At 39.5% G+C, this 25,301-nt stretch overlaps 3 protein-coding genes across 3 annotated transcripts in view; 2 read left to right on the forward strand and 1 right to left on the reverse strand.

Moving 5' to 3' along the window:
* LOC136977011 (serine/threonine-protein phosphatase 4 regulatory subunit 1-like) overlaps positions 1-25,301 on the forward strand; it is a 425,271-nt gene that overhangs the window by 363,820 nt on the left and 36,150 nt on the right. The gene's annotated exons all lie outside the window — the stretch shown is intronic.
* Positions 1,728-11,004, reverse strand: LOC136977097 (UPF0488 protein CG14286). Its single transcript, XM_067272539.1, has 5 exons — positions 10,896-11,004; positions 10,754-10,822; positions 4,090-4,168; positions 3,877-4,011; positions 1,728-1,903 (listed from the first exon to the last, which is right to left on the reverse strand). Exons 1-5 carry the CDS (start codon positions 10,914-10,916, stop codon positions 1,749-1,751), a joined length of 459 nt encoding a protein of 152 aa, XP_067128640.1. The 5' UTR covers positions 10,917-11,004; the 3' UTR covers positions 1,728-1,748.
* Positions 24,069-25,301, forward strand: part of LOC136977013 (uncharacterized) — a 38,594-nt gene continuing 37,361 nt past the window's right edge. The window contains exon 1 of the mRNA XM_067272430.1: positions 24,069-24,431. Within this exon, the coding sequence (XP_067128531.1) occupies positions 24,136-24,431 (296 nt within the window). The 5' untranslated portion in view covers positions 24,069-24,135. The remainder of the gene's footprint in view (positions 24,432-25,301) is intronic.

A 25,301-nucleotide genomic window follows, 5' to 3' on the forward strand; every position in this document is an offset into this window, starting at 1 on the left:
ATTTAAAACAGATACTAAACAGACAAAAGAACTGTACATAAACTTGTCCTAAAATGATAAATATTGATTTATATAAAATTCAATATTGTAATCTATTGGACTAGATTATTTATATTCGTAATTGTGATTTCAGATACTGAAGGAATTATAAATTTTATTTTGTGTTATTTGACAATATATATTGGATTTACTTGAATGTATGGAGTTGCCATATAGCTATCCAACTCTATACAGAAATGATAACATGTTGAGAATGGAATACAAAACATTAAAAAAAAATGTAAAAATAGGATGTGTCAACTGACTTAATTATCGTGAAATGATCTTACATTTACTAACAACATATGGGATTAAGAAACATTACATATTAATTGTATTATTCAATTTTTATGATTTTTAAGTTGCTAAATATAACTGGAAGCAGCCATGTTGCTTTGTCAGAGCTCACCATATCCACAACCGAATGAGTGCAATGTGCATCATTGTTGCACTGATGAACTCATTGGTGAATATCAGAGCCATGCACTGTTTGATACACATTGGAATGTATCCAATGTTCCATGTCATGGAGTTTTTTTATTCCAGTTTGAACTCAAATCCATGATCTCTCTCAAAAGGTATTTTCCACAAAAGGATTTTCAGAACCCAGCAACAAGACACTTTACAGAACTTTAAATCTATGATGATTTACTGAACAATACTCTTTGAAATGCCTGTCATTTCAGCAATTTCATGAATATTACATTCAACTCAAGCTTTGAATAATTTTCAAATCAAATCTGCCATTTTGCTTGTCAAATACAAATTATTGAATGGAGAACAATAAAACATGCATGGTTACTGCTAATACTACCATCCACCACAAATCATATATGCCTGTGATGTTTGGGTTGCAAATACAGATCATATACTGTATAATCAAATTGCAAATATTGTACCTTAATATCAGACCACCACCATATTTATCATTAAGTGTAAAAATCCTTTAACGTGTTTAATAAAATTTAAAGATATATTATTGTGACATTAAAAATTGTAGCCTGGAATTGTGACAATCTATTTAATTTAAAATATATACTCCCCACCTCATATTAGTAGTGTCTTGCCCTGTACATCATACTTTCCTGCTAGCAATAGAGTTGTGTCATCTATCTAACTCTTTTTGGGAAAATTTTTGAATTGAAATAATGTGACTTCCAATGCAAACCAGAAGTTCATATGGAAATATGAACTTCTGGATTGGAAGTCACAATCTTTGTGGCAGAAGATCTCTATTAACTATATATCTGGTCTCAACATTCATCTAACTTCGTTCTCTAGATTAAGGATAGACAGACAGACGTACAGATGACAGTAGGAATTTATAAGTCTACAATTTTTTCAAATTGCAGCCCAATTCCCAAGAATGAAACTGGCATATTTTCAATTTTCCATATCCTTTACTTGTGGTGAGAAGCACTTTTTTAAATTATAACCTTTGCAAGGTTATAATTTCTTTGTATGTATTATTTATAGAAAAAAAAACTGAATATAGCAGTAAAGTAGCTCAAAAGTTAAGACAACTCTAAATTATTTTTATATCTTCTAGTTACATTAAATGTAAGTATCAACAATAAAAAAACTATATTTTTGTTTTAAAAAGTTTCTTGTAAATTATAACTGTAAGAAATAAGTATTATACTGTACAATACTTAATATTTGAATTTTATTAACAAAATACCACAATATACAGTAATTTAAATAAATTTTTATTCAAAATTTAAAAAGTTAGATTCATTATTAGGCGAAGGAAAATTAAATTTGAAATATGATGAAGTCTCTTCTTCAGATTTTTTAATATGCTTTCTTAAAAATTTTGATCCCAATTCATCTTTACACATAGAAATTTTCATTTTGCTCTTATCTGAAAAAATCATTATTGTATTAAAACTTATGGGAATTGTACTCACAAATAAACAATATAGTATTAAAAATAATGTTAATGAAACAAAATTAACAGTATTACATTGTAAACTAACAACAAATTTATAATTACAATGTATACATTACATTATCAGATTAGCAGTAAGTTTGTATTTGTTATTTTACTTCTATTTTGTTTGAAATATAATTGTGTATCATGAAAAACCTATAAAAGAATCTTAGAATGTATCTTATTCTAATAAAACCAAGAAAACATGTAGGGGTGGAATAATTATTTTTTAACAAACAGATGTGTGTGTACAAAGTTTGAGAACCACTGTTTTATAAGCATTATTTCTAATTTGTACTCTTATCTGTTTATTATGTAAATGATATTCAAGTTATACATTAAAAATTAACTTTACGTAAATACATCTTATGTTTTGTATTCATAACATAGACTTATACTTACCAGAGACTTTATTTTAATATACTGGATGATCAAACAAAAAGGAAGTTTCTGAATAATAGTGCTAGGGGTTCTGGGTAATGTCATCGGCCCCAGAATAACTAATCATTTGTCATTTGTTGCCAACTCCCAATTGTAGTATTAGTCAATAATAATAATAATGATTACATTGTGAATATCACGCTCAGCTGATAGTGATGCCAAGTGCTAAAGTGAAGGCACAGCTACACAAACTTATTATTATTATTGTTATGTTTTAAATTAACTGTTGCAATGTCTGGAAAATGTCTTACACCACAAAAGGGAATTTTTATAATGGAAATTTACATAAAGAAAAGTCACTAAAGGTTCTGGTATTTTCAAATAAATCATTGTCTTAATCATCTATGCCTACGAAAGTAATAATTACAAACACTTTAATAAACAGTGATCCACAGGGGTCCATATGAAAAAAAGTTTAATAAATATAAAAATTTAAATACGACATTACAAAGTTGAGACTTTGTCTTTTGTCTTTCCACGCCGTTTTTGTTATTAATTTTTACTTAAAATGTGATATTTTTACTGTGGCAATAACACCAGAGGACACTTTTACTTATTTGCATTCTTTTACGGAGGCAGTAGCCTCAAAGGAAAGGTCGTCTCCGAGGGACTGTGAATCCTTAAGGACTGCTGATGGTGTGAACAGCGTGGAAAGACAAAAGACAAAGTCTCAACTTTGTAATGTCGTATTTATATTTTTATATTTATTAAATGTAATAACGCCGGCCATGTTTTTGTAATTAATTTTTACTTAAAAAAAAGTTGTAAACAAAGTTATCTGTGGAGAGACTTAGACATTTGATACAATTAAAAGCAAATCTCATAAAAGTTTGTATCATGTATCTAGCAGGGCAGTAAAACGGAAGCCAGTTCATGATGCAATCAAGTTTTGTATTTTTGTTTGATGCTGAGAGTCAATCATGAGAATTTGGGTGGTCACTTGTCTAACTTCATGAGTTTTCTTTAAAATATTTCAATATGATAACCAGTTTACTTCTTTCATATATTGAGTACATCTTTTCAATATTTAGAGAAGTTATAATGTATAAGAACAGTATGTCAACATTTTTAAAAAAATTTTGTATACTTAAAATATTTTTATTTTACAATTAAATATTTATTTTATTCTGTAATAAAAAGATATTTTTTTCTTCATTTTTGACTCTACCCTGTAGGCATTAAGGCTTTTTTCCATGCTCATCATTGGGGCAACCAGATGGTGAGGATGGGGGGTCAGGCTAGTGACCACCCATGAAAAATTTCTAAGGTTGCTCACCTGGATTCAATCCAGATCCCTAGAACAGTAGACTGATGATGACCTTAACTCCCCTCAAGCCATCTTAAAAAAGCCTGTGATTCAGTTTTTTAAAGGCATTTTTCTTAGATAAAAAAATCTTGTAGAAGTTTATCATTTTTGCCTTTTATGTAAAAGTTTATGAACTCATATAAAATTTAATATTTACCTAACTTGAATTGCTTCTCTTCATTTTTCATTTTACTTCGATAATCTCCAAATGCTTGCCTCATAACCTGCCTTTTCTTTACAAGTGGGGCCTTTGAATTCCTAAGAATTTTCAGCATTTTCTTTGAATCTTCAGCTGGATTGAGGTTACGATATTTATTTTAAATAAATTTTTAATAAAATTTCATAAGTTTAAATAAGATTTACTAATTACTTTGCCTTGAATTCAATTTATCTGATGATAAAGAAATCTGTAATTGTTCAATACACCAAAGCAGTTCAGTTTCAAAGTCCTAAATAAGAAATTAAACAGTTTTAAAATATTATAAATTATTTTCCATATTTCAGTAAATTATAATCTTGATTTAACCTAAATTATAACAAAATTATGCGATAAGTAAAAATATCATAAAACTCATATGTCAATTAGTAGTAGTAGGGAGGGAGGGAAAAAAATGGAAATTATTGACTTATATTAGACATTTAATAGTTTTGTTTAATTTCAAAAAAACATATTATATAATAAATTAATATGTTTTATATTCAATTTGATGGCTATAATTTTCAACTCCTATTAGCATTTTACAATGAATACACATTTTATCATTAGCGTTGCCATTCTATTTAATGTAACTTATTAAAGATACAGTAATTTTTATGTTTTTATACTCTTTTGTAATTGTTACATTTTTATTTTGTTAATCATTTATTAATCATATGCCATGTATGATAGGACCTTATTAAAATTACATTAAATAAGATGGTAACACAAATGTCAAACAGAAGATAGAAAGGCTAGAAGCATTAAACAAATTAACAGATACACATGAATAAATATCAAATCAAAACTTAAGGATATTCATATTGAAAGAAAGCATTTCTTATACTTTAAATGTTTTAATTAAATCAGTCAAAAGTTACCTTATATTTAAACAATTATTGTTATTTTGTAAGACATAATGGTAGAAGTTTACATAGGTAGTCCCAATGGTGGCACTTCTGGAATCTTGACATGTGTGTTTTGAAAGTTAATCTAGGTGTCACTGTCTTTGGTTTACAAGTTTTCTAATGTCATTCCAGTACTAGAATAATTTCTTAACATTTTATAACTGTGTTAAGAGTAATTTAAATTTTTAGGTTCAAAAAGTTGCATTGCTGTGTGAATCATTTTGTTTTTATGTTTACAATTCATATTTTATCATTAATTGTCGTAATGGCAATCTTGGATAACTAACTTTTTTTTGGCAAAAGTGTGCTTCAAGGTTTTTTTTCATTTAATAGTATCAGAATATTCTGAATTTAATTGTGACGAAAAATACATCAGTTGGTATGTTTGCTGTAAAGTTTAGTATACAACCTGCAGATGCAGTTTGTTTGAAATGTGATGGTTGTTGTAAATTGAATTATCGAAAGGATTGTAATTCTGTTTCTTTTAGATGTCACAAATGCAAGATGAACAGTCCATCATTTGAAGTAACTTTTAACGTAAATTGGGAAAATTTCTTGGGGAACTACTTTTTTGTTTACCATATTTTACGGACTATAAGACGCACTTTTTTCTTCAAAAAATTGTCTCCAAAATTCAGGTGCGTCTCATAGTCCGTAGCATCTTATAGGTATTTTTTTAAAAAATTGCTCAAAAATTAAGGTGTCTCTTATAGTCCGTAAAATACGGTATTTGGCATCTAATTTGCATAGAATGTATGTTGAGTGTCAGCTGTTTGGATGTGGGCGTGAATAGTTGAACAGCTGTTGACTGGGCGAACTTCATATGACACATTATGATTGTTTCATTGTCTAATTTTACTGGAACAAAAATTGGATTGACCTGGAAAGGTTGTCAAAATCGATGAGATTGTTGTGAGCAAAATGAAAAAATTAGGAGAAAGGTTCGACCTGTTTGTTCAGTGTACGAGTAAGTTTTATCCAGGAGTGAGACGTGTTTTAGTTTGGAAGGAGCCAGATATTATATCTTCAGTCCTAAAAGTAAATGCCAAATAAATCCAAAAATCGTAAGAGGAAGAATGTAGATGTATATTAAGAATGAGTATAAAGTTTCTACAATGGAAAAGGACAGTTACAATAGAATCATCCAAACCATGTTTTTTACCGAATAAATCAGAAAAAAGGAATTAGAAATACGTCAATGGTGAGTGAAAGATTATTTCTTTAAATGCCAGTGTAGTAAGTAGCTGCACTGGTCACCATCTTGTTTGTGAATGTGACATCCACAAACAAGATGGCAACCAGAAGTGCTGACATTGGGACTAACTAGGTAAACTTCTACCAACATAATAAGTGCCTCAACATTTGAGTAATACATAATCAGGTTTTATCTCATCTGAAAATAGTATGCATCTTAGATTTGATGTAATGTGTCATAATTAGCAACCTCTAGTGCCATGCATCTTATTTCTCTATCAATCCGTACGTTTCTAAATTCAACATTTATATCATTGATGAGTTCTCCATTGAATGATCTGCTGTCATGTTTTGTAAAAAAAAAAAAAACATTTTTGTTGAAAGGGCACTTTTCATGATGGTCGGCTTAAATAAGAAGAAGGCAACGATTGTGACTGTTTTGCTAAATAATTAAAGTAACTCACTTCAAATAAATCTTTTTATTCAAATGAACTTTCATCTGTATCATTTTCTTCTATACTAGGTCTTTCTTTAATAATTTGAATTTCTTGAATATTTATATCATTAGGAAGACTTAAAGAGGGCCAAAACTGATTGTAATCAATTTTGGATAAATTTGTGGAAGTTTGTTTCTGAGAAAAAGCTTAATATTTTAATATTGACCAAATTATCCAACATAATCGTTCAATCACGTTTTATCATATAGGGGAAACTTGCCTAATTCGTACCCCTTAAGGAAAAACCATCATATTATCGAAATTAATAAACACAAATTATTTTTTATTGTAAGTAACTTTTATTTGAGAAATATTTTATTACTACCATAATCAAATTTAGCATAAATCTTATAAACTTCTGAGAAATAAACAATTTAAAAAAACACTAAAAAAGTACGATTTAGGACCATTCATCTTAAATCGTACTTTGAGATCCTATCATTGGTTTGCATCTTAAGAATCAAAATCTTAATCAATAATGTATTAATACATGTGTAGATTCGGCTGATGGTCTTTGCCAATTCTTGGCAGTCATCGCAGTTGTAATCCGTTGCTTTTTATTGGTTCCTGCGCAAAGTTCATATATGCCATATCTCACATCGTGTGCATTTGATCATACTTTCTTTTACGTCTTCTTGGCATAATTTACAGTACCAACTGTTATTTTCATTTTTTTCTTATTTCTTTTTTTATTCTCCTTTTGTGATAGTTTATTAGTTTTACTTTTCTTTGCACCAAGATTCTTTGATAAGTTTTTGTTCTTGAATTCTTCTATTTTATTCTCGAGCTCTTTTTTATAAGGACTTTCTATAAGAACAAGAACGCAACTTATGTGTGGTATGTGCTGGCAGAGAGAGCATGATTATTCCATAGTCCCTTACAAGATAAATGGCATCAATGTTCTTCGTGTGCGTCGAATGACCGTCTAAGATGAGAAGAACTTGACTGTCTTGTGATGTTTGCAGTCTCAGACACTTTATAAAATGTTTAAGCCATTCGACAAATATGTACTCAGAATCCATCCGATTTCTGAACAACTGTACAACGTATTCGGTGGCCCTCCACGCTTTAAGTCATCTGCCATTCTTTTATGTTTACATATGAGCATGGGTGGCACGAATTCTCCAGCAGCGTTTGTACAGAAGATGCATGTGGTGTTGATACCATGTTCGCTACTAGTGACAGCTCAAACCTGGTGTTTCCCTTTTTGAGCCAAAATTTTAGAAAGCTTATAAACCGTCATTATATTTTTTAATCGCTTCTTCCATATTTTCTTTACTCCAAGAATTATATTTTCTTTTTGACATGTTGTTCTAAAATTAAAGACAATTTAGTTTTAATTTGTTTTGAACTTTTGCGGTTATTTTTGAAATCAGCAACTTAGTAAAAAAATAACAGTTTACGAATCGGTAATAGCTTATTGTGACATTCATCTAAAATGGTTTTTCTAAATTGTACCAGTACGTTTTAAGAACCTGCCTGGAGTACGAAATAGGCGCAAGAGTCGAACAAGTTTTACATTTGCCTCCAAAAAATTTGACAACAAATACTCATATATCATCACATCAGGTGAAATCACAAAAATACGCATTAATACATCACAGATAGTTAAAAAACTTAAACATGATCCAATTTAAAGACCATTCTTACGAAATGTGCAAAAATATTACAGAAAAAGTTGAAAAAACTTACCTTTTCAATATTTTTGTCGGAAGCAGCATAACAGCATGTTGTCTGTCAGATGGTAATATGGCCGACTGTTACTTACTTTTTTTTGTCACTAAAGGCACTAATAGCTATTACCGGAGTCGAGATATAAGCGAAGTACGAATTAGGAGCAAGTACAAATTAAGCAAGTTTCCCCTATAGATTGTTCATTAATCTGTCTGCTTTTACAGCATCCAAGCAAAAGCAAATCAATAGTTTCTATAAGCAAAATTTACTTGTTTCATGGAAGCCACCATGTTAGTTTGTTAAATACCCAATGGTCATTCAGGTCATTGAGACCATTGAGCTCAACAGTAAAACAGCGCTGATGTCACTAGTCTCAACAGAGAACTCAACAGTCCATTTAGAAATGTTGTTTCCTCACTGTTGAATATTAGAAATGTACAGATTAAAGTCACTAATTCCATTGCATCATTTAAATGATTTCATTAGACCAATGTTCATAATAGCAAATATTTAAGAGGTCAACTTAGTTCAATCTCTAGGATGTTACTGTAACAGACTAAGTACTTGGATGAAGATCCCAGAAAACGTGCAGCAGACTTTCAAGAAATGTTACATTTTTGATGCTTTAAACAGCATTGAAGATGAGTACATGTAGGAAGATGTGAACGTGAAATCCAAGTTGACTCAGAAGAGTCTAACACAGAATAGAAGACAATGATATATAACTTACTTTACTTGATTTTATTTGAAATTTGTTCAGTATTTACTATAACAAAAATAGTTTATTGACATAAAATTGTCTCAAGTTGTCTATTTATCAAAAAACAAACAAGTGGGTGAGTAAATCCAAGTAAATATAGTAAATACAATTAATGGTATAATTATTATTGGAAAAGATTGATTCATATCTAAAACTTTCCAGTATTTTTCTGTTAATGGGACACTAGCCGATATGTACAGAAACAAGTAAGATTCAAGCTCTGAATGAGAGATTTCACACCACCCCAGAATTGTTGACCCTTCACGAGATATTCACCTCCAATGGTTAGTATTTAACATGTATCAGTATACTGCCTACTCTGCATGCTTTGCATGTAGTTGTGCACTACAGTGCAAGCGATAGCAAGCACCTCAGTGCCCAGATGGGGTTGAGCCCCACACCCCCTAAAACTATATAACATCAAGTACTCCACAAACAATTAAGTGAGCTATTCAAAGTTGGTAGTCAAGTGAGCTAAATAGTTAAACGCAATAGTCTTAGTGGCAGGACACAGACGACGGTATTGCGCATTGGATTAAAGTTGCAACTGGCGTCCCATTAACCACTTTCCTAAAGCATCAGTTTTATTTTATTCTAATATGCATCTGATAAGATTTGATTAAAATCAAAATCTCTTATAATTTTGCAATTTTACTTCAAATATTTCAAATTATGGCAAACATCAAACTACTGTAACTGTATATAATCTAAGTATCTAAGTCTAGTGAAACTAGAATAAGTTTCATAACTTATTCAGCTTATTTAATATTGAATGATTGAACTCTTTTATGAGGTAAAGATTGATTATTACTGATCTACATTTGGGTATTTTGTAAATATGAGTTATGAAACTTATATTTGTAAAATAACTCCACTAATCATGTTTAACTATTTAGCCAAAGCAAATATGCTGGCTTTAAGTAGCCCATTTGTCTGTTATAGAGTACTTTATGTTATGTAATTTTGACAGAGTGTGGGACTTGCCTCCACACAGATGCCAAGGTGGTGTTTGCTATTGCTTGCACCAAAGCAGGCAACGACGCATGGACTGATAGGAACAAAAAAGTCTAATAAACCATGGGTGTACGAGCGCGCCTTCGCGAGATATAGGCCCCAAAATGACTATATGGCAGCGAACATGGCGGCCCGACTGACCTCTCGTACGGGCGCCACCACACGCCGCCATGTGCTAAACTAGTGATCGATTCACGGTAGTTCTTGAACAAAGTAAAAAAATGGGAAAACGTCTAACTAAAGGCAATTTTAACGGCAAGCGACGGGACTCCCGTAAAATCGTAAAAAATATTGGGTCACGTGACCCGGCTTTTTTGCTCGCGAACCCGCATAACGTAGGCGCAACTTTCGAGGGCTATATCTCGCGAACGCGCACATATACAGGTATGGTTCCTTTGACTTTTTTGCTCCCCCAGGGGAGGTCGACAATTTGCCCCCCGTCCCCACCGCGTCATTCGTCCTAGAATCTTGCCCTTGCTCCACACGATGCCAAGGTGGTGTTTGCTATTGCTTGCACCAAAGCAGGCAACGACGCATGGAGATCGGTCAAGACAAACAATAGCATACCTGGACCGACACGGAGCACAGAGAATAGGCAGTATACTGGTACACAGTAAAAACTGACCTTTGGAAGCAAATATCTTGCAAAGCGTCACATATACAAGTATGGTTCCTTTGACTTTTTTGCTCACACAGGGAGGTCTGCAATTCTGGGTGAGTGGGAAATTCTTCATTCAGAATCCACATCTTGCCTAAAGTTATTCTTAATCGACATATTAAAGGTAACTTACCGTCGTTGTATCTTGATCACCCGTCTCATTCTGAATTATTTGTGGAGGTAATTTTTTGGTTTTCGATTTCTACAATATTACGTGAAAAATGAATTAATTTTTAACTGTATTTTACACAAAAATACTTCACCTTTAAACTTACGTTACTTGTTGAAGTTGTCATTTAGAAAATATATTTTATTACAGAGTTTCAATTAAACTTGCAAACGATTACAAACGTGGATAAGTTGCCATTCGTACATTGAAAACAAGATCAAACGCCCTCTATAAAATTGTTACAATATTAATTATAATTAAATTTTGTTTAAAATATTATAAATTTGTTATATTTTATGTAATTATATATTATTATGAAATATCCTAACTAATTTAGAAAATTTTTTATTTAATTTCTAGAGGCCTTCGCTCCTCTCGCTCGCTCGCCCCACGAACATCGCCAGTTTGTTCATATCAGTTTTTTTTTTTTTTTTTTAACTCTTTCCGCCCTGTGGGCACTAAGAGGGCCTCTTACAGCAAGCCCATTATGGGTTCGGCCAGGCCCACAATGGGGCGACCGGGTGGAGAGGGACGGGGCCCGACATATCCGAACGGACCACCCCCCGAAAAATTCCTGGGGATTATTCGACCCGTTCGGATTCGATCCCGGGTCCCCCAGAGCGGTAGGCTGTTACCTTGACCGCTCGGCCATCCGGCCGCCTTGTTCATATCAGTTGTAACCGTTTATTTTCGAACATTTCTTAATTAAACGCGTTCGATCTATAAATTTCTAAACAAAAATTTATACATTTATTATTGACAAATCGGTCTTATTATATATAGGAAATTTTCAAATGGTGGCGTAATAGCAAGTCGTTATGCACTCGAGGTCGACTTTACCTTTTATTTTTCAAGCAGCCCCATTATCTTAATTTAAGGCAAAAAGGGGCTAATTAGTTCTTTCTACCATCCGAGCAATAAAAGGATTTTTAAAATGTCTATTGAGTTCGGTCATGTCAACAATGAGACGGCGTCTGATATATTCAAACCAGACCATTGAAAAAAGTTCTTAAAACAGTAGTTGGTACTAAACGACATACGCTGTTTTTTTTTTTTTTTTTTTTTTTTTGTAACTCTTTCCGCCCAGTGGGCACTAAGAGGGCCTCTTACAGCAAGCCCATTATGGGTTCGGCCAGGCCCACAATGGGGCGGCCGGGTAGTGAGGGACGGGGACCGACATATCCGGACGGACCACCCCCCGAAAAATTCCTGGGGATTATTCGACCCGTCCGGATTCGATCCCGGGTCCCCCAGGGCGGCAGGCTGCTAACCTTGAGCGCTCGGCCATCCGGCCACGACATACGCTGTTATGAATTATCGTTTATTTGACAAAATTGTTTGTGCTCATTCATACGAATTTTTGGAATCGTATTACTCTGTGAATAAAATTGTTTTCCACAAAATAAAATTTAAATAAAAATTTTACAAAATTAAAAATAAAACTTGCAGAAAAGGTGAAAGTGCACGCCATACATTCTTGCTGTACTATCTGGCAAAATTGTTTCTAAATACTTATTTTTTCATCTCAGTTTATCGGACATTTTAATAATAATGTTTTTACTTGTCATTTATAAGTTTTAAATAAGTTTCCTTGTCAACAATTAAACGTGTTTCTTCGTTATTTATTGTAAGCTTAACTTCAACCATGGAAGCCGCCATCTTTAATCTCTTATCCGATCCAAACGATCCTACCCTCCGCTGGGATTAGTTTGATCGCAATCCAGTTGATCCTAGATGGCGTTTGTATACGCAAATAGAGATTGATCGGATCGCAATAGTTCCCTTCTATACACAATTTGAACGATCGAAGTGATCTTGGATCAGTTTGATTCCAAAAGAGTATGCACCCCTAGATCTCAGAGTAGCGACACGCGAGTCATCGCCGCCATGTTCTGTCGACTGTCATCACGTGGTCTGAGGGTTTACATTAAGAAATGACGATTTTTTTAGTTTAATAAAGCATTTTACTCCTAAAAGTGCTTTATTGAACTAAAAAAATCGTCATTTTTTAATATAAACACATAGAACACGTGATGACAGTCGACAGAACACAGCGGCGATGAACCGTGTGTCGCTACTCTCATATCTAGGTACTCTAGGTTTATAAAATGAACACGTCGCAAACGAATTTGGGAAGATGTCACGTTTGTGTAACCCATTTCTGACCCGCCAACGGGCAATAGAGCCACGTCGGCCCTCCAAACATTTGATTTTTGTCGCTGTCTATAAGTTTTATGGGATGGACACGTATATCTTAACGAATAAAAAAATACTTATTCACACGTCAGCTGACAAGTGAAATTCACGTAGAAAGCGCGGGAACACGCTCGGCAGTGCTGGCGCTTCGAAATGGACTAGCCAACTAAAACGGCAGCGCTCGTGGCGGCAACACTGGTGATGTAACTGAGGCGGGGGTGGAACTCCGCCCATGCGCTTTTCCCGCGCGCATCTCAACAGATAAGGCCATTCACATACTGGCCACACGCTCGCAATCTAAATATCGAAAAGTAAAAACAAAATTTTTTTCTTGTTCTTGTTCTTGTACGTGGGTTTATGTTGGAAGGTGTGACCGTTGTCGGTTTTTCTTCCGATGCGCCGCCTGGTGGCTAGGTGAAGCGGCCGGTTTTATATATGTACCGCTCAAGGGCTGAGATGTGGTGGCGCGGGTCTAAGCCCGCGTGAGGCCAGTAAAGTTGACTGAGGTGACGAGTCTGGTGTAGATCCAAAGAGAGGGCTTGGCCCAACTCCCGACGGGCCTCATTGTACGCCGGACAAACCAGCCAAAAGTGATCGGGGGGATTCCTCCTGCCCACAGTGCTGGCAGTCCGGTGAGCGGCTGAGGCGACGAGAAAAAAGGAAAAATTGAAGAGGTGCCGTATTTGTACGTAGCCTCGCCAAAAGCGATTCCGCACGGCGCGAGGAGGCCAGATGGTAGGGCCAAGGGGAGAACGGCCGGAGGTGCTCCCTCCCCTTGTGCCGGAGAGCTGCCGACCAATTGTCGGTGAGGGCGAGCACGATCTTGTCCCTGTTGAGCCGTCGTAGGTCTCTCGGGGTCAGGGAGCGGCGCCAGGAGCCAGTAAGATCGGCGTGACTGGCTGCCCTATCGGCCGCTTCGTTAATCTGAATGCCCGAATGTCCTGGGATCCAAACGAGGTCCAGGGGGGCAGGGAAACTGCTGACCATAGATGCAATGTCTGAGATAATGGCCGTCGAAGAGAAAGAGACGTTTGCGATTGCCTGCAGAACAGAGCGGCTGTCTGAAAAAATTACAGTTGAACGATTATATTGGGAGGCGATCGTCAGCGCTCGCTGAATCCCGATAGCTTCTGCCGTAAAAACGCTGCAGGCGTCGTGGAGGCGCCAAGTCTCCCGGATACCATCGTTCGGAATGACGATGCCGATCTGAGTCCTGAGAGTGGTTTTCGAAGCATCGGTACCGATGCAGTACCTGTCGTACCATAGTTTAGCGTGGAGCTCAGAGTAAAGGCTTATCAAGCCCTCGGCGTGGTCCGCACCCGCTGCGGACCACTCATTGAGGTGGATCTTGGGCCGGACCTGATCTGCACACGGGGGGTGGAAATACTGGCGGTAAAGGCTGGCGACCGGGAGACTCTCATTATCGAAGTGGGTGAAAACCCGGGCAACATAAGGAGACTGAAAACGGCGCCAATGGTGAGAGGCCAGACTGGGAGCCGCCTGGAAAAGGTGAAACAGAGGGCTAGATGGACCCCGAGATAAGTGGGTTGCCGCATGCGCTATTGCTCTATGACGAAGGCGAAGCTGAAGCGGGATATACCCGGTTTCCGTGTAGAGGGAGATCAGGGGGGTCGATTTAGGGACCCCCAGCGCGGTACGAAGGGCCTCGTGTAATGGGCGCTCCATACAACTAATGCTGGAGGGCGGAGCTCCCTCCAGGAGCGGAGCGCCAAATTCCGCCATTGGGCGAAGCACTGAGTAGACAAGGCGCAAGAGGTCAGAGGTCCGAGCTCCATTCCGGCGGGAAGCAAAGTATTTTAAATAGGAGCAGGACCGCGTTAGTTTGGTCCGGAGGAATTGGGCATGGTTGTCCCACGTGAAAGTTTGAGAGAGTTGGAGGCCCAAGACCCGGACTACCCTTTGTTGGGGGATGGATCTCGAACTGAGGGTAAAAGATAAAGGTGAGCGATTGGTTTTGGTCGAAAAGTCGATTGACGCGCTCTTGGTAGCAGAAAAGGACATGCTCCACCCCGACGCCCAATGTTCCAAGTGGTCTAGAGCTTGTTGGGCGCGGGCGTGGGCCTTGGTAGGGCTCGAGCTAGCTGAGAGAAGAAAGATGTCATCGGCATATACTATCACCGAAACATCCGGTGGAATAGCCCTCCAGAGATCGGCCATATATAAGGTAAACAGGAGGGGGGCCAGTACACTCCCCTGAGGGATACCTTGCCGGAACGGGTGGGGATGGGAGAGGATTCCACGCCAGCGAACCTGGAATTGGCGGTCTAGCAGAAACGATCTAAGCCAAGAAAGAAACCTGCCCCCAATGCCATAAGACCGGATCTTGGCCAGGAGGCCCTGCTGGTTGACCGAATCGTAGGCCCCCTCCAAGTCGAGAGCCAACATAAAGACCCACTTCCGTTGGGCCCGAGCCACTGCGACCTGATGGTGAAGGAGGAGCAAAGCTTCCTCGGCGCCCCGATAGGGCAGGAACCCAAAGTGGTGTGGATGGAAGAAGGTGGAATTAGCCGCAGAAATGTGGAAACAAAGCAGAACCATTCGTTCGAATAATTTGGCCATGTGGGAAGTGAGAGAAATTGGCTGGTAGGAGGCGCAATTAGTCGCCGGGCGACCCGGTTTGCGAATAGGAATTATATGGGCTAACTTCCACTCCTGGGGGCATGTCCCCGCCAACCATGCTCTGTTCAAGGCTGCCAGGAGGGCTGCAAGGCCCGACAGAGGGAGTGCACGAATGGCCTGGGCCTGGATGCGGTCCGGGCCCGGAGTGGTTGGGCGAAGGCCCCGAAGGGCCTGAAGCAACTCCGCTGGACGGAACGGGCCGTCCTCTAGGGTTAGCTGATCGTTGTGGTTCGCTGTGATTGGGGCGAACGCGCCCGAAGGGCGGTTCCGACCAAAGTAGGCGGCCAGCGCCTCGGCTTGCTGGGCTGGCAAAGTGATATCTTCCGTCGTACGCAGAATGAGGTGAGATGTTGGCGCGTCCGCGGGCGTGCGGAGGCGGCGAAAAATCCTATAGATCGTGGACGAAGAAGGAGGGGAGGAGCAGAGTCGGCCCCACCACTCCCGACGCGCTTGACGGGATTGCCGGCGGAGAAGGGCGCTGAGTCGTTTGTAGCGAGTCCAAAGGACCAAGGAGGCAGATTGGCGGGCTTTACGAAAGGTCCTTCGTTTCTTAGCCCGAAGGAGGCTACAAGCCGGAGTCCACCAAGGTGGGGACCCAGGGGGAGGAGGGGCGCGCCACACCGAACAGTCCTCTACCGCCTCCCGAAGCAGGCCGGCGAACTGGGAGTACGAAGGGGGGCGGTGGGCCAGTGAAGAGATGGAGTTCTCGAACCGGGTGGGGAAGCCGGACCAGTCAGTACTACAGCGAAAACGTACCCGAGGCCCCTGCCGGGGTGCTAGAGCGGTAATGGAAAGGGAGACTGGGGCATGATCGCTTGATAGAGTGTCTGAGAGGACGTCCCAAGTAGTCGAGCCGAGCAAGTCCGGAGAGCAAAATGATAAGTCGAGGGCTGAAGCGCTAGAGGCACTGAATCGAGTTGGAACCCCCGAGTTCAGGCAACAGAGGTCTGCTGTGGAAAACCAATCGAAGAGTGCGTGTCCCGCCGTGTCGGGGTGGGTGCAGCCATCATCCCAGTAAGGATGATGCGCGTTCCAATCGCCGCAGATGATCCGAGGGCGAAAACCGTCCCGAAGCAAAGCGTCAAGATCCATGTCCGGCTGAACACCTTGAGGGGCGTAGACATTCACGAGGGAAAAAGGGCCCCTCGGGAGAAAGATCCTGAGCTCCTGGGTCTCCAGGCCCGCGATTCCCGGGGCGGCCGGAAGGAGGCGCGCGGGAATGGCCGTAGCCACCGCCGCTAAAAGACCGCCGCCGCGGGAATTGGGACGGTCACACCGGAAAATGGTGAACCCAGGGAGGGAGAAGGAGGCTGACGGGACAAGCCACGTCTCCTGGATTAAAAGGACGTCTACCCCGCGGAGCCATGGTTCCGCCAAAAGAAGGTCCTTTTTAGCGCGTAGGCCTTGGGCGTTCCAGTGAACGATGCGAAGGGCCGAATTGAATTGGGCCGGACTAGGCATTATGTGCCGATTGCGCTGACTGACGGTGACGAAGTTTTACCTTTTCCGCCGGGTTGGCAGAGCCAAAGTCTTCCAACGATACTGTCCGGGTTGGGCCAGGCGGGAAGGAAAGGTCCATGTCCGATGCTGGCCCGTCTGAGTCGGAAGTAGCCTTTGGGGCCGCCTTCCTCTGTTTATTTCCTTTTTTCTTTCTAGGCGGGCCAGAGAGCGTAGGGCGTTCCTCCCGCTGCGGCGGGCGTTTTTGAGCCTGGGAGGTAGGTGATTGTTGGGGTTGCGACGAGACGTTTTCGGGGAGAAGGAGTTCCGATTCCCTAGTGGGAGGGGTAGACCGAAATTCAGATCTAATTTGTCGGAGTTCTGCCCGTAGCGAGTCAATAGCCGCTTCCAGCCGGGCGATTCGCCGGGTCAAGGATTGGTGGTCCGGGCCCCGTGCTGAGTCGGCCTGATGGGTAGACTCTACCCTACCGCTGGGACCACTCTTGGCCTCCGGAACCTGGAGAGGTTTAGGCTTTGCCGCCACCTGGGCATAGGATGATTGCTCCGCAGGCCGGAGACGCTTAGCCTCCGCATGCGAACAGCGGTGGATAACACTCAATTTGAGTAGCCGCGCTTCCGAGAGGTATGCCGGGCAGTTGGGCGAGTCCGCTCGGTGAGGGCCCCCGCAGCGAACGCACTTCTCCGCCGGGCGCGAGCACCCCGTGGGGTCGTGGTCCTCCCCGCAGTTTAGGCAACGACGGCGCCCACGGCAAGAAGCCGGAGCGTGGCCGAAAGTAAGGCAGCGCCCACAGAATCTGGGCTTAGGATAGAAACGCTCGCAGCGAAACCATTGATAGTACAGTTTCACCGACTCGATCGGGTCCGCACTGGCAATGGAGAAGTAAACCGTTGTACTAGGGGTCACCTCTGCCCAGTCGATGACTTTCTGCGTGAAGCGGCGCACCTCGACAACAGGCAACATGGCCTCCGTGAGCATTTCGTAAATCTCGGACGCGGTTAGCGAGACATCCACTCCTCTCAAGAGATACGCCGTTTGGGAGCATTCCGGGGCCAACCTGCCCCACACCGACAAATCCCCAAGAGACGTCAGGGCGAGAGCCGTTTGGGCGGTGGAGAAGTCCCTTGTTTTCAACAGAAGAAGCCCACTTCTGGAATAACGAACGTCCTCGATGAGCTCCGGGCGTGGGAATCGAGTCCGGAGTGCGGCGTGTAGCTCGGCCGGACGTAAACGACGAAGGGGGCCCTGGCCCTCCAGGAAGATCGTGAACAAGAAGTCCGATGGGAGGGACGGCCGAATAGAGCGGAGTTTATCCGCCTCCGCAAAAGGAGCCAAATACCGCAGTCCCGAGAGATCGGGGCCCCCCGGGCCCGACTCCGGGGACCGGAGGCGAATGCGCGGGGGCGAGGACACCTCCGAAGCCATGGAGCAGTCCACACCGGATAGGCCCGTGAATCACGTTCCTACCTGGGAGAAAGCTGGGAAATACTTTAATTCCGGAAATCCTTTTCCGATGCTGAAGTAGCCACTCGGGGCACCAGCCACCAGGAAGTAATCTCTGCCTGGGAATGAGCAAAAACCGAACAGTCGAAAGGCCACCAAAAAACTTTACACTCCCAAAAACCAAAATATGAGAGAAACCAAAAAGCACAAGTCTAGCACTCGAATCTTCTGACAATTCGAACGTCGCGCCAAAACCTGTACGCCATCCAAATTTTTTTCTATAATTTTCTTTACTACTAAGGCGCCACCTAGGATTTAGCGCCTGGAGCGACTGCTCTGTTCGTTTTACGGTGGGGCCGGCTCTGACTGTAAGACATTCTAATAGCATTACTTGGCGTGCAAAAGGCCACAATCATTACAAATTCCTCTTTGGATTTTCAAAAATACAGATAACATTACTTTAGAATAAATGAATGATTCGACATTTCTATAATTTTATTTATTAGAAAACAGAAAGCATTATTTTAACTTAAAAATCATAAAGTAATCCTGTTTCTAATGAACATTATTATAATAAAATAATCCTTTCTGAAATATTTCAAACCGATTAATGCTTTTACGTAACGCGTGACGTAAAAATATGACGGGATATACGTCACGCGTTCTAAACAATACATTCTAACAATACGTAACGAATTGTTAAAATGCATTGTTGACTTTTTCTATTGTAGGTGGCTATTGTTAAGGGTAAATTTGTTCGAAGTTCCGCGTTTCATTGAGATTTGAGAACAAATTGTGATTAAGTAATGTACGGGAGGCAGAAAGGGCTCTCTGTGTCGCCTTTCTCTTAGGCCCGCTCGAGTAAAGAGATGAAATTTCCCGTCGGCCTTTTTATTCGAGTTACTCTTTACTCTTTACTCAAACTAACTCTTTGTGTTCTGCATCATTAAGGCTCGCTCGGATGAAGACGAAGACAGCACCCGTTCTAGAAAAGCCCGCGGAAGGCGAACAGGCCCGCGTAGGGCGAAAAGGCCCGCGTAGGGCGAACAGGCCCGCGTAGGGCGAAGAGGCCTTCCTAGGGAGAAGAAAGAAGATACAAGAACGGGGGGTCGAAGGCGGCCGTCGACACCGTTCTAATAAAGTCCCGTAAGGCGAACAGGCCCGCGTAGGGCGAACAGGCCCGCGTAGGGCGAACAGGCCCGCGTAGGGCGAAGAGGCCTTCCTAGGGCGAAGAAAGAAGATACAAGAACGGGGATCGAAGGCGGCCGTCGACACCGTTCTAATAAAGTCCCGTAAGGCGAACAGGCCCGCGTAGGGCGAACAGGCCCGCGTAGGGCGAACAGGCCCGCGTAGGGCGAAGAGGCCTTCCTAGGGCGAAGAAAGAAGATACAAGAACGGGTCGAAGGCCGCCGTCGACACCGTTCTAATAAAGTCCCGTAAGGCGAACAGGCCCGCGTAGGGCGAACAGGCCCGCGTAGGGCGAACAGGCCCGCGTAGGGCGAAGAGGCCTTCCTAGGGCGAAGAAAGAAGATACAAGAACGGGTCGAAGGCCGCCGTCGACACCGTTCTAATAAAGCCCGCGTAAGGCGAACAGGCCCGCGTAGGGCGAACAGGCCCGCGTAGGGCGAAGAGGCCTTCCTAGGGCGAAGAACGAAGATACAAGAACGGGTCGAAGGCAAAAGACGGTGAGGCTTTCTGTGTTTCGTTTCTTTAAGGCCCGTTCGAGTGAAGAGGCCGACCGGAAATGGAGAGGGCTTTCTGTGTCCCGGTTTATTAAATCGCGCGCAGGGCGAGTATTTTTTTAAATTGTTTTCGGTTAATGAGGTTCGGTATGAGATTAAACTAAATTTTGTGACCCTAACGTGCATTTTATTACGACCTTGTGTATTTATAGATTTCCGTCTTTTTTTATTACTAGTTTTTGTAATATTGCATTTCTTAGTTCAGATAGTAATAATATGGTGAGTTTCGAATAGCTGAATCCAGAGGTAGTTATGAATATTTTCATCGTGCGAGTTAGGAAGAACTCGGCTCGACAAGTGATGTTGGTCACTTGTGGAGTTGCATTCTTTCCAACTCTTGGTGGAACTCTGAAGCAGCCACCTCCACGTGGTGAGTTCTGGGTTGTCGTTCGTCTGGTAATGACGAACGGCAGGCGAAGAGCTGCTTGTTTCATTTTATCCATTCGGCGCTGCTGCGCAGCTTTCTTATGCCGATTGACGTTGAAAACCCTAAGTGTTTTAGTGTTTGGTTGAAATAGTCGAGTACAAAATCAAATTTAAATTTATTATAAACTGCTGATAAGTAATTTACGATTGTCCCTCCTGTGATTTATTAATTTTAAAACTGAAATATTTTGTTAAATACATTCTATTATATTAACTCGGGCTTTCTTGATGGGTCGGTATTGACCCTTCAGGGGTCAATGAAAGTTTGCGAGGATAGCGAAGACTTTGCAAATATTTACAATTTTACACATTTTTCTTCTTGCTCTTAAATAAATGTTTTTTTTTTTTTTTTTTTTTTTTTTTTTTTTAATTATATAAGAAGTTATATTATATATAGTACTGTACAGTACTTAACATTGAATGAGTGGACAGAAAAAATACTTTTTTAAATAGGGACAATACACAAAGAAGATTAGGAACCGTTCTATTAATTGGTTTAACTTTTCATTTTTATTGGTTTGTAAACAACTTGAACCAATCTTCCAACTTACTTTGTCGGCTTCTTGTGTATATAACACGGCAGTGGCATGCCGTGACGTTTGATGATAGGAAAGCTGTGTTTCTGTAAGAAGCCGATTTCCAGGGGCAATCAGTTAATTGCGCGTCAGTAATGATCTAGGGTCCATTCGTACGTGCGTGGTGGAATTGTCGAAGATTATATCAATCTCCGTTCTTTCTTTCGTCCATTTGATTGGTCACTCTCCCTCAATCACGCTTCCCGAGTGGTGGTCCCTGGTTACTAAGCGTAACGAGACTCTTACCTGGAGCCGGAGAAAAGTCAAAATAGAAGATGAATTCGATCTTCCACCGATCATAGGACGACTTCCTTCCGCGGTTTATAGTTTCTGCCTGACAGTTTGATATAAACCAGTGATTCTCAAAGTGGGGGTCGTGAAAAATATTTGGGGGGGTCGCTGAAAAATTGATGCCAGATCAATTTTTTCAAATATTTTATAAATTTACTATGGATTCAGGTTTAGAAATAATAGAAATAAAAAATATATAAAATAATTTTTACTTAAATAAATTGCACATATAAATAATAAAATTAATATAAATATTTAAATACGAGTCTAACCCCCTCCCTCCGGGATGTTTTTTGACACATACTTATTCTTCGGGGTCCTTTGAAATTTTTAAGTGCAGAAGGGGGTCGCGGTCCAAAAAGTTTGAGAAACTCTGATATAAACAATGGGTGTCCGACTACAAACGTCTTTTACCTATGTCTTTTTAAACTAATAAATTCTACTCTAAATTAACCGTTTTCTCCCCTCTTTCGTAACAGGTCAGACCTGTCCGGTACATGACATTTCCATAAAAGTTTTAAACAAATACTGGAAATGACAAAAATAAACAATTTATGTATTTTAGTTGTAAAATACAAATAATACATGCATAATACAAGTTGATATGATACAAACAATGATCGAAAAACTTGTTTTTTTTTAAATTTTTTATAAACTAATTCTATTCGGCGATTTTTTCCGCAAAGTCGTTAATTACTTTATCATAAAAGTCGCTGGTCGCGACTCCATCAACGTATTTAAAAGCTCTTTTTTTTTATCGAAAGCAACGCTAGCGACGACAATTTTTCCTCCGACCCAGTGTTCCTGGCCAATGTATGAATTCTCTCCGTGGTCGAAAAACTGCGCTCAACAGACCCACTGGTAGATGGTACCGTAAATATTGATGATAATAAATTATATAATTTTTTTAGTACGTCTTTGTTCGGATCGACATTAATTATAATGTGTTTTATGTCTAAGAGTTACTTGTCGATATAGTCCGGACACGAATATAAATATTGCGATTCGCTACGTAATTTAGATAAATCAAAAAATTTCCCATAAAATTTACTTCATTTAAAGAATTAAAACACGCTTGGAAAAATTGTTAATAATTTTAATATTATGAAAAACATCTAAAAGTGATAAAAATTCTAAAGATTTTATGTCTGAAAATCTGTCAATATAATTATAATTTTCTTTTAATTATACTGTAATTAAATATAACTTTGCAAAAAAACGTACATAAAAATAACATTGAATACTCTTTACTTTTTAAATCTTAAACAATTCACTTAGTCAGATAGCTCCCTACCAGTCCCTACCAGTGGCTAAGGGATAGAATCGTTGGAAGCGTTACATGTGTGTAATTTCCACCAGCTAAACCGGTTGAGGTTTGTGCTCTGTAAAGCGCATGCGCCAATGCCCATAATCTGGCTTAGAGTACCTAGGGTGCATATATACAGTTTTGTATGGATCGATCTGTAAAATCGGATCAGCCCTTGTCACGTGATACAGATAGCTTCTGTCATAGCAGAAAATATACAAGTAGGATCGAAGATGGCGACAAACATTTGTTAGTTAATAATAGTCTCTGCTTGTTAGTTAACATATACTGATTTTTAAAAATATTATAAGTATAATATCTTTGAAACTCTGTATATGTTAACTAACAAGGATCAATTAATTAAATTAAAATAATCCATTTTATCCCTCGATATTAAGAATCCGACCCTGACTCGATTCCGGACTCCTCGGAGTAGAAGGCATACGCTTTTGCTACGTGCATATCCAATTTTTACACTGAAACTAATATCTTTTTTGTGTGTTTATAATTACGTATCTTGTATGGAATATTAATTTTCAACATCTTCAACTGATTGTCTAATGCGGCGTTCCAATGCTGGTACGCCGACAAAAGGTAAAGTGGTATGCGAGGCTTTGGCTGATTGAACTTTCGTGAATTTTTAAAATTTATTTATTGATTTATATATAAATTGATTCTACTAAATTGGTGTGTTAATAAAATCGCTCTATTCAAAGAGTAAATCTACATGCAAATATTAAAAACAAGCAAAACGGGACGTCTGGCCTGTTAAAGTGTAAGCTTAGACGGGCGGATGGCCGAGCGGTCAAGGTTGCAGTTTACCATTTTGGGGCTTGGGATCGAATCCGGACCCCCGGGAATTTTTCAAGGATTGGTCCATCCGGGTAGGTCGGGCCCGTTCCTCATCACCCGGTTGTCTCATTGTAAGTTTGGCCGAACCGATAATGGGCTTTCTAATGGAGGCTCTCTTAGTGCCCACCCTCCCTTAGTGCGGAAAGAGGGAAAAAAGCCCTCTTGTTGCTCACCGGATGGAAAGAAAAAAAATACTTCACATCCCTCATAATAATTTCGAAATAGATTAATAATTAAAAATATACAAATATATAATTTATTTTAATAATAGTATAATAAACAATTTAAATTCATAAATAAATAAAAAAATAAAATAAAATATTTTTTTAATCATTGGAAAGCGTCCCTAGTGGCTATTTCCATAAATAGTCTTGTCTGCTATTAGTTGTCGTTATTTGAATTGTTATTGAATAAAGTTGATGAAAATGTCTTGCGAAGTGCCATATATCTCGTATATGGCACTTTACGTTATATCTTTACATTTTATTAATTGCAATTCTAGAAGTTCTGTTCATTGGAAATTAAGTTTAGAAGAAGATTCGATCGTCGAGATTAGTGCAGACGACAAAACGTGTTCTACACTAGGCCTAACCCCGATCACTTACAAGGTAGACGATGATTTAGTTTTTAATATTTTGACGTCCACAGTAATCGAAAACGGTAAATGGATCAAAGAACATCCTACAGACGAATACTTTTCGCAGAATTCAATTGAGTAAGTACAGATAATTGTATTGTTTTTGTTAAATTAATTGCTAAAATTTGAAGGAAAAATTAAATCAACATGTTATTTTCATAAATTTACGAGAGGGAAAAATACCCCCTAAATTTCAGTTTTGTCAAATTTCAATTAACGTCTACATTTAGAATGGCTTTACAGCACACCAGTGCCGTAAAGCCATTCTAAGTGCGACGTGAAACGAGTAAAAAAATTAACGTGAAAAATTTATAAATTTGTGAAAAATATAACAAAATGTACTACTGTGTATTATCAACTATATCTTGGGAGTTTGTACCACTAAATTATCAAAAAAAATAGGGAGAGTTCTGTGATTGATCTGTCGACAATCCAGTAATATTTAATAACAGTGTGCTGCAACCTTTGTGAGATTGTTTAAGTGTGCTGAAGATTCAAAAAGGTTGGGAACAGCTGGTTTATTATATCAATAAATTTCTTACATTTCTTTTCTTCTGTACAAATCATATCTTATATGAATGCAAAGTATTGAAATTATTACAAAGGTTGCTTCTAGCCCTTGGTATAATATATAATTAATTAAATTATCAACAACCATGAGGCAGATAATAGTGAGGGCTTATCAGACCAATGATGGGCACAAATGCTCAGGGATCAAGTGAAAACAATTTAATAAACACAAAAATTACTACATAAGTATGGAAACGAAAACCCAAAATGCATTTCGAACTATTTTCCCGATAGGAAATAGTCCCTCATCAGTTCGTATGAACTAAGGGTAATGCTATATTAAAAATTATACAAGGTAATGGTCAACTTAAAAATATGTCTAAAGCTATACAATATAAAGATGAAAACACCACTGTAACAGTATGAGTAGTCAGTATT

Source organism: Centruroides vittatus, unplaced genomic scaffold (assembly GCF_030686945.1).
Source record: "Centruroides vittatus isolate TY-2023 unplaced genomic scaffold, ASM3068694v2 contig_439, whole genome shotgun sequence".
Classification (NCBI taxonomy): Eukaryota; Metazoa; Arthropoda; class Arachnida; order Scorpiones; family Buthidae; genus Centruroides; species Centruroides vittatus.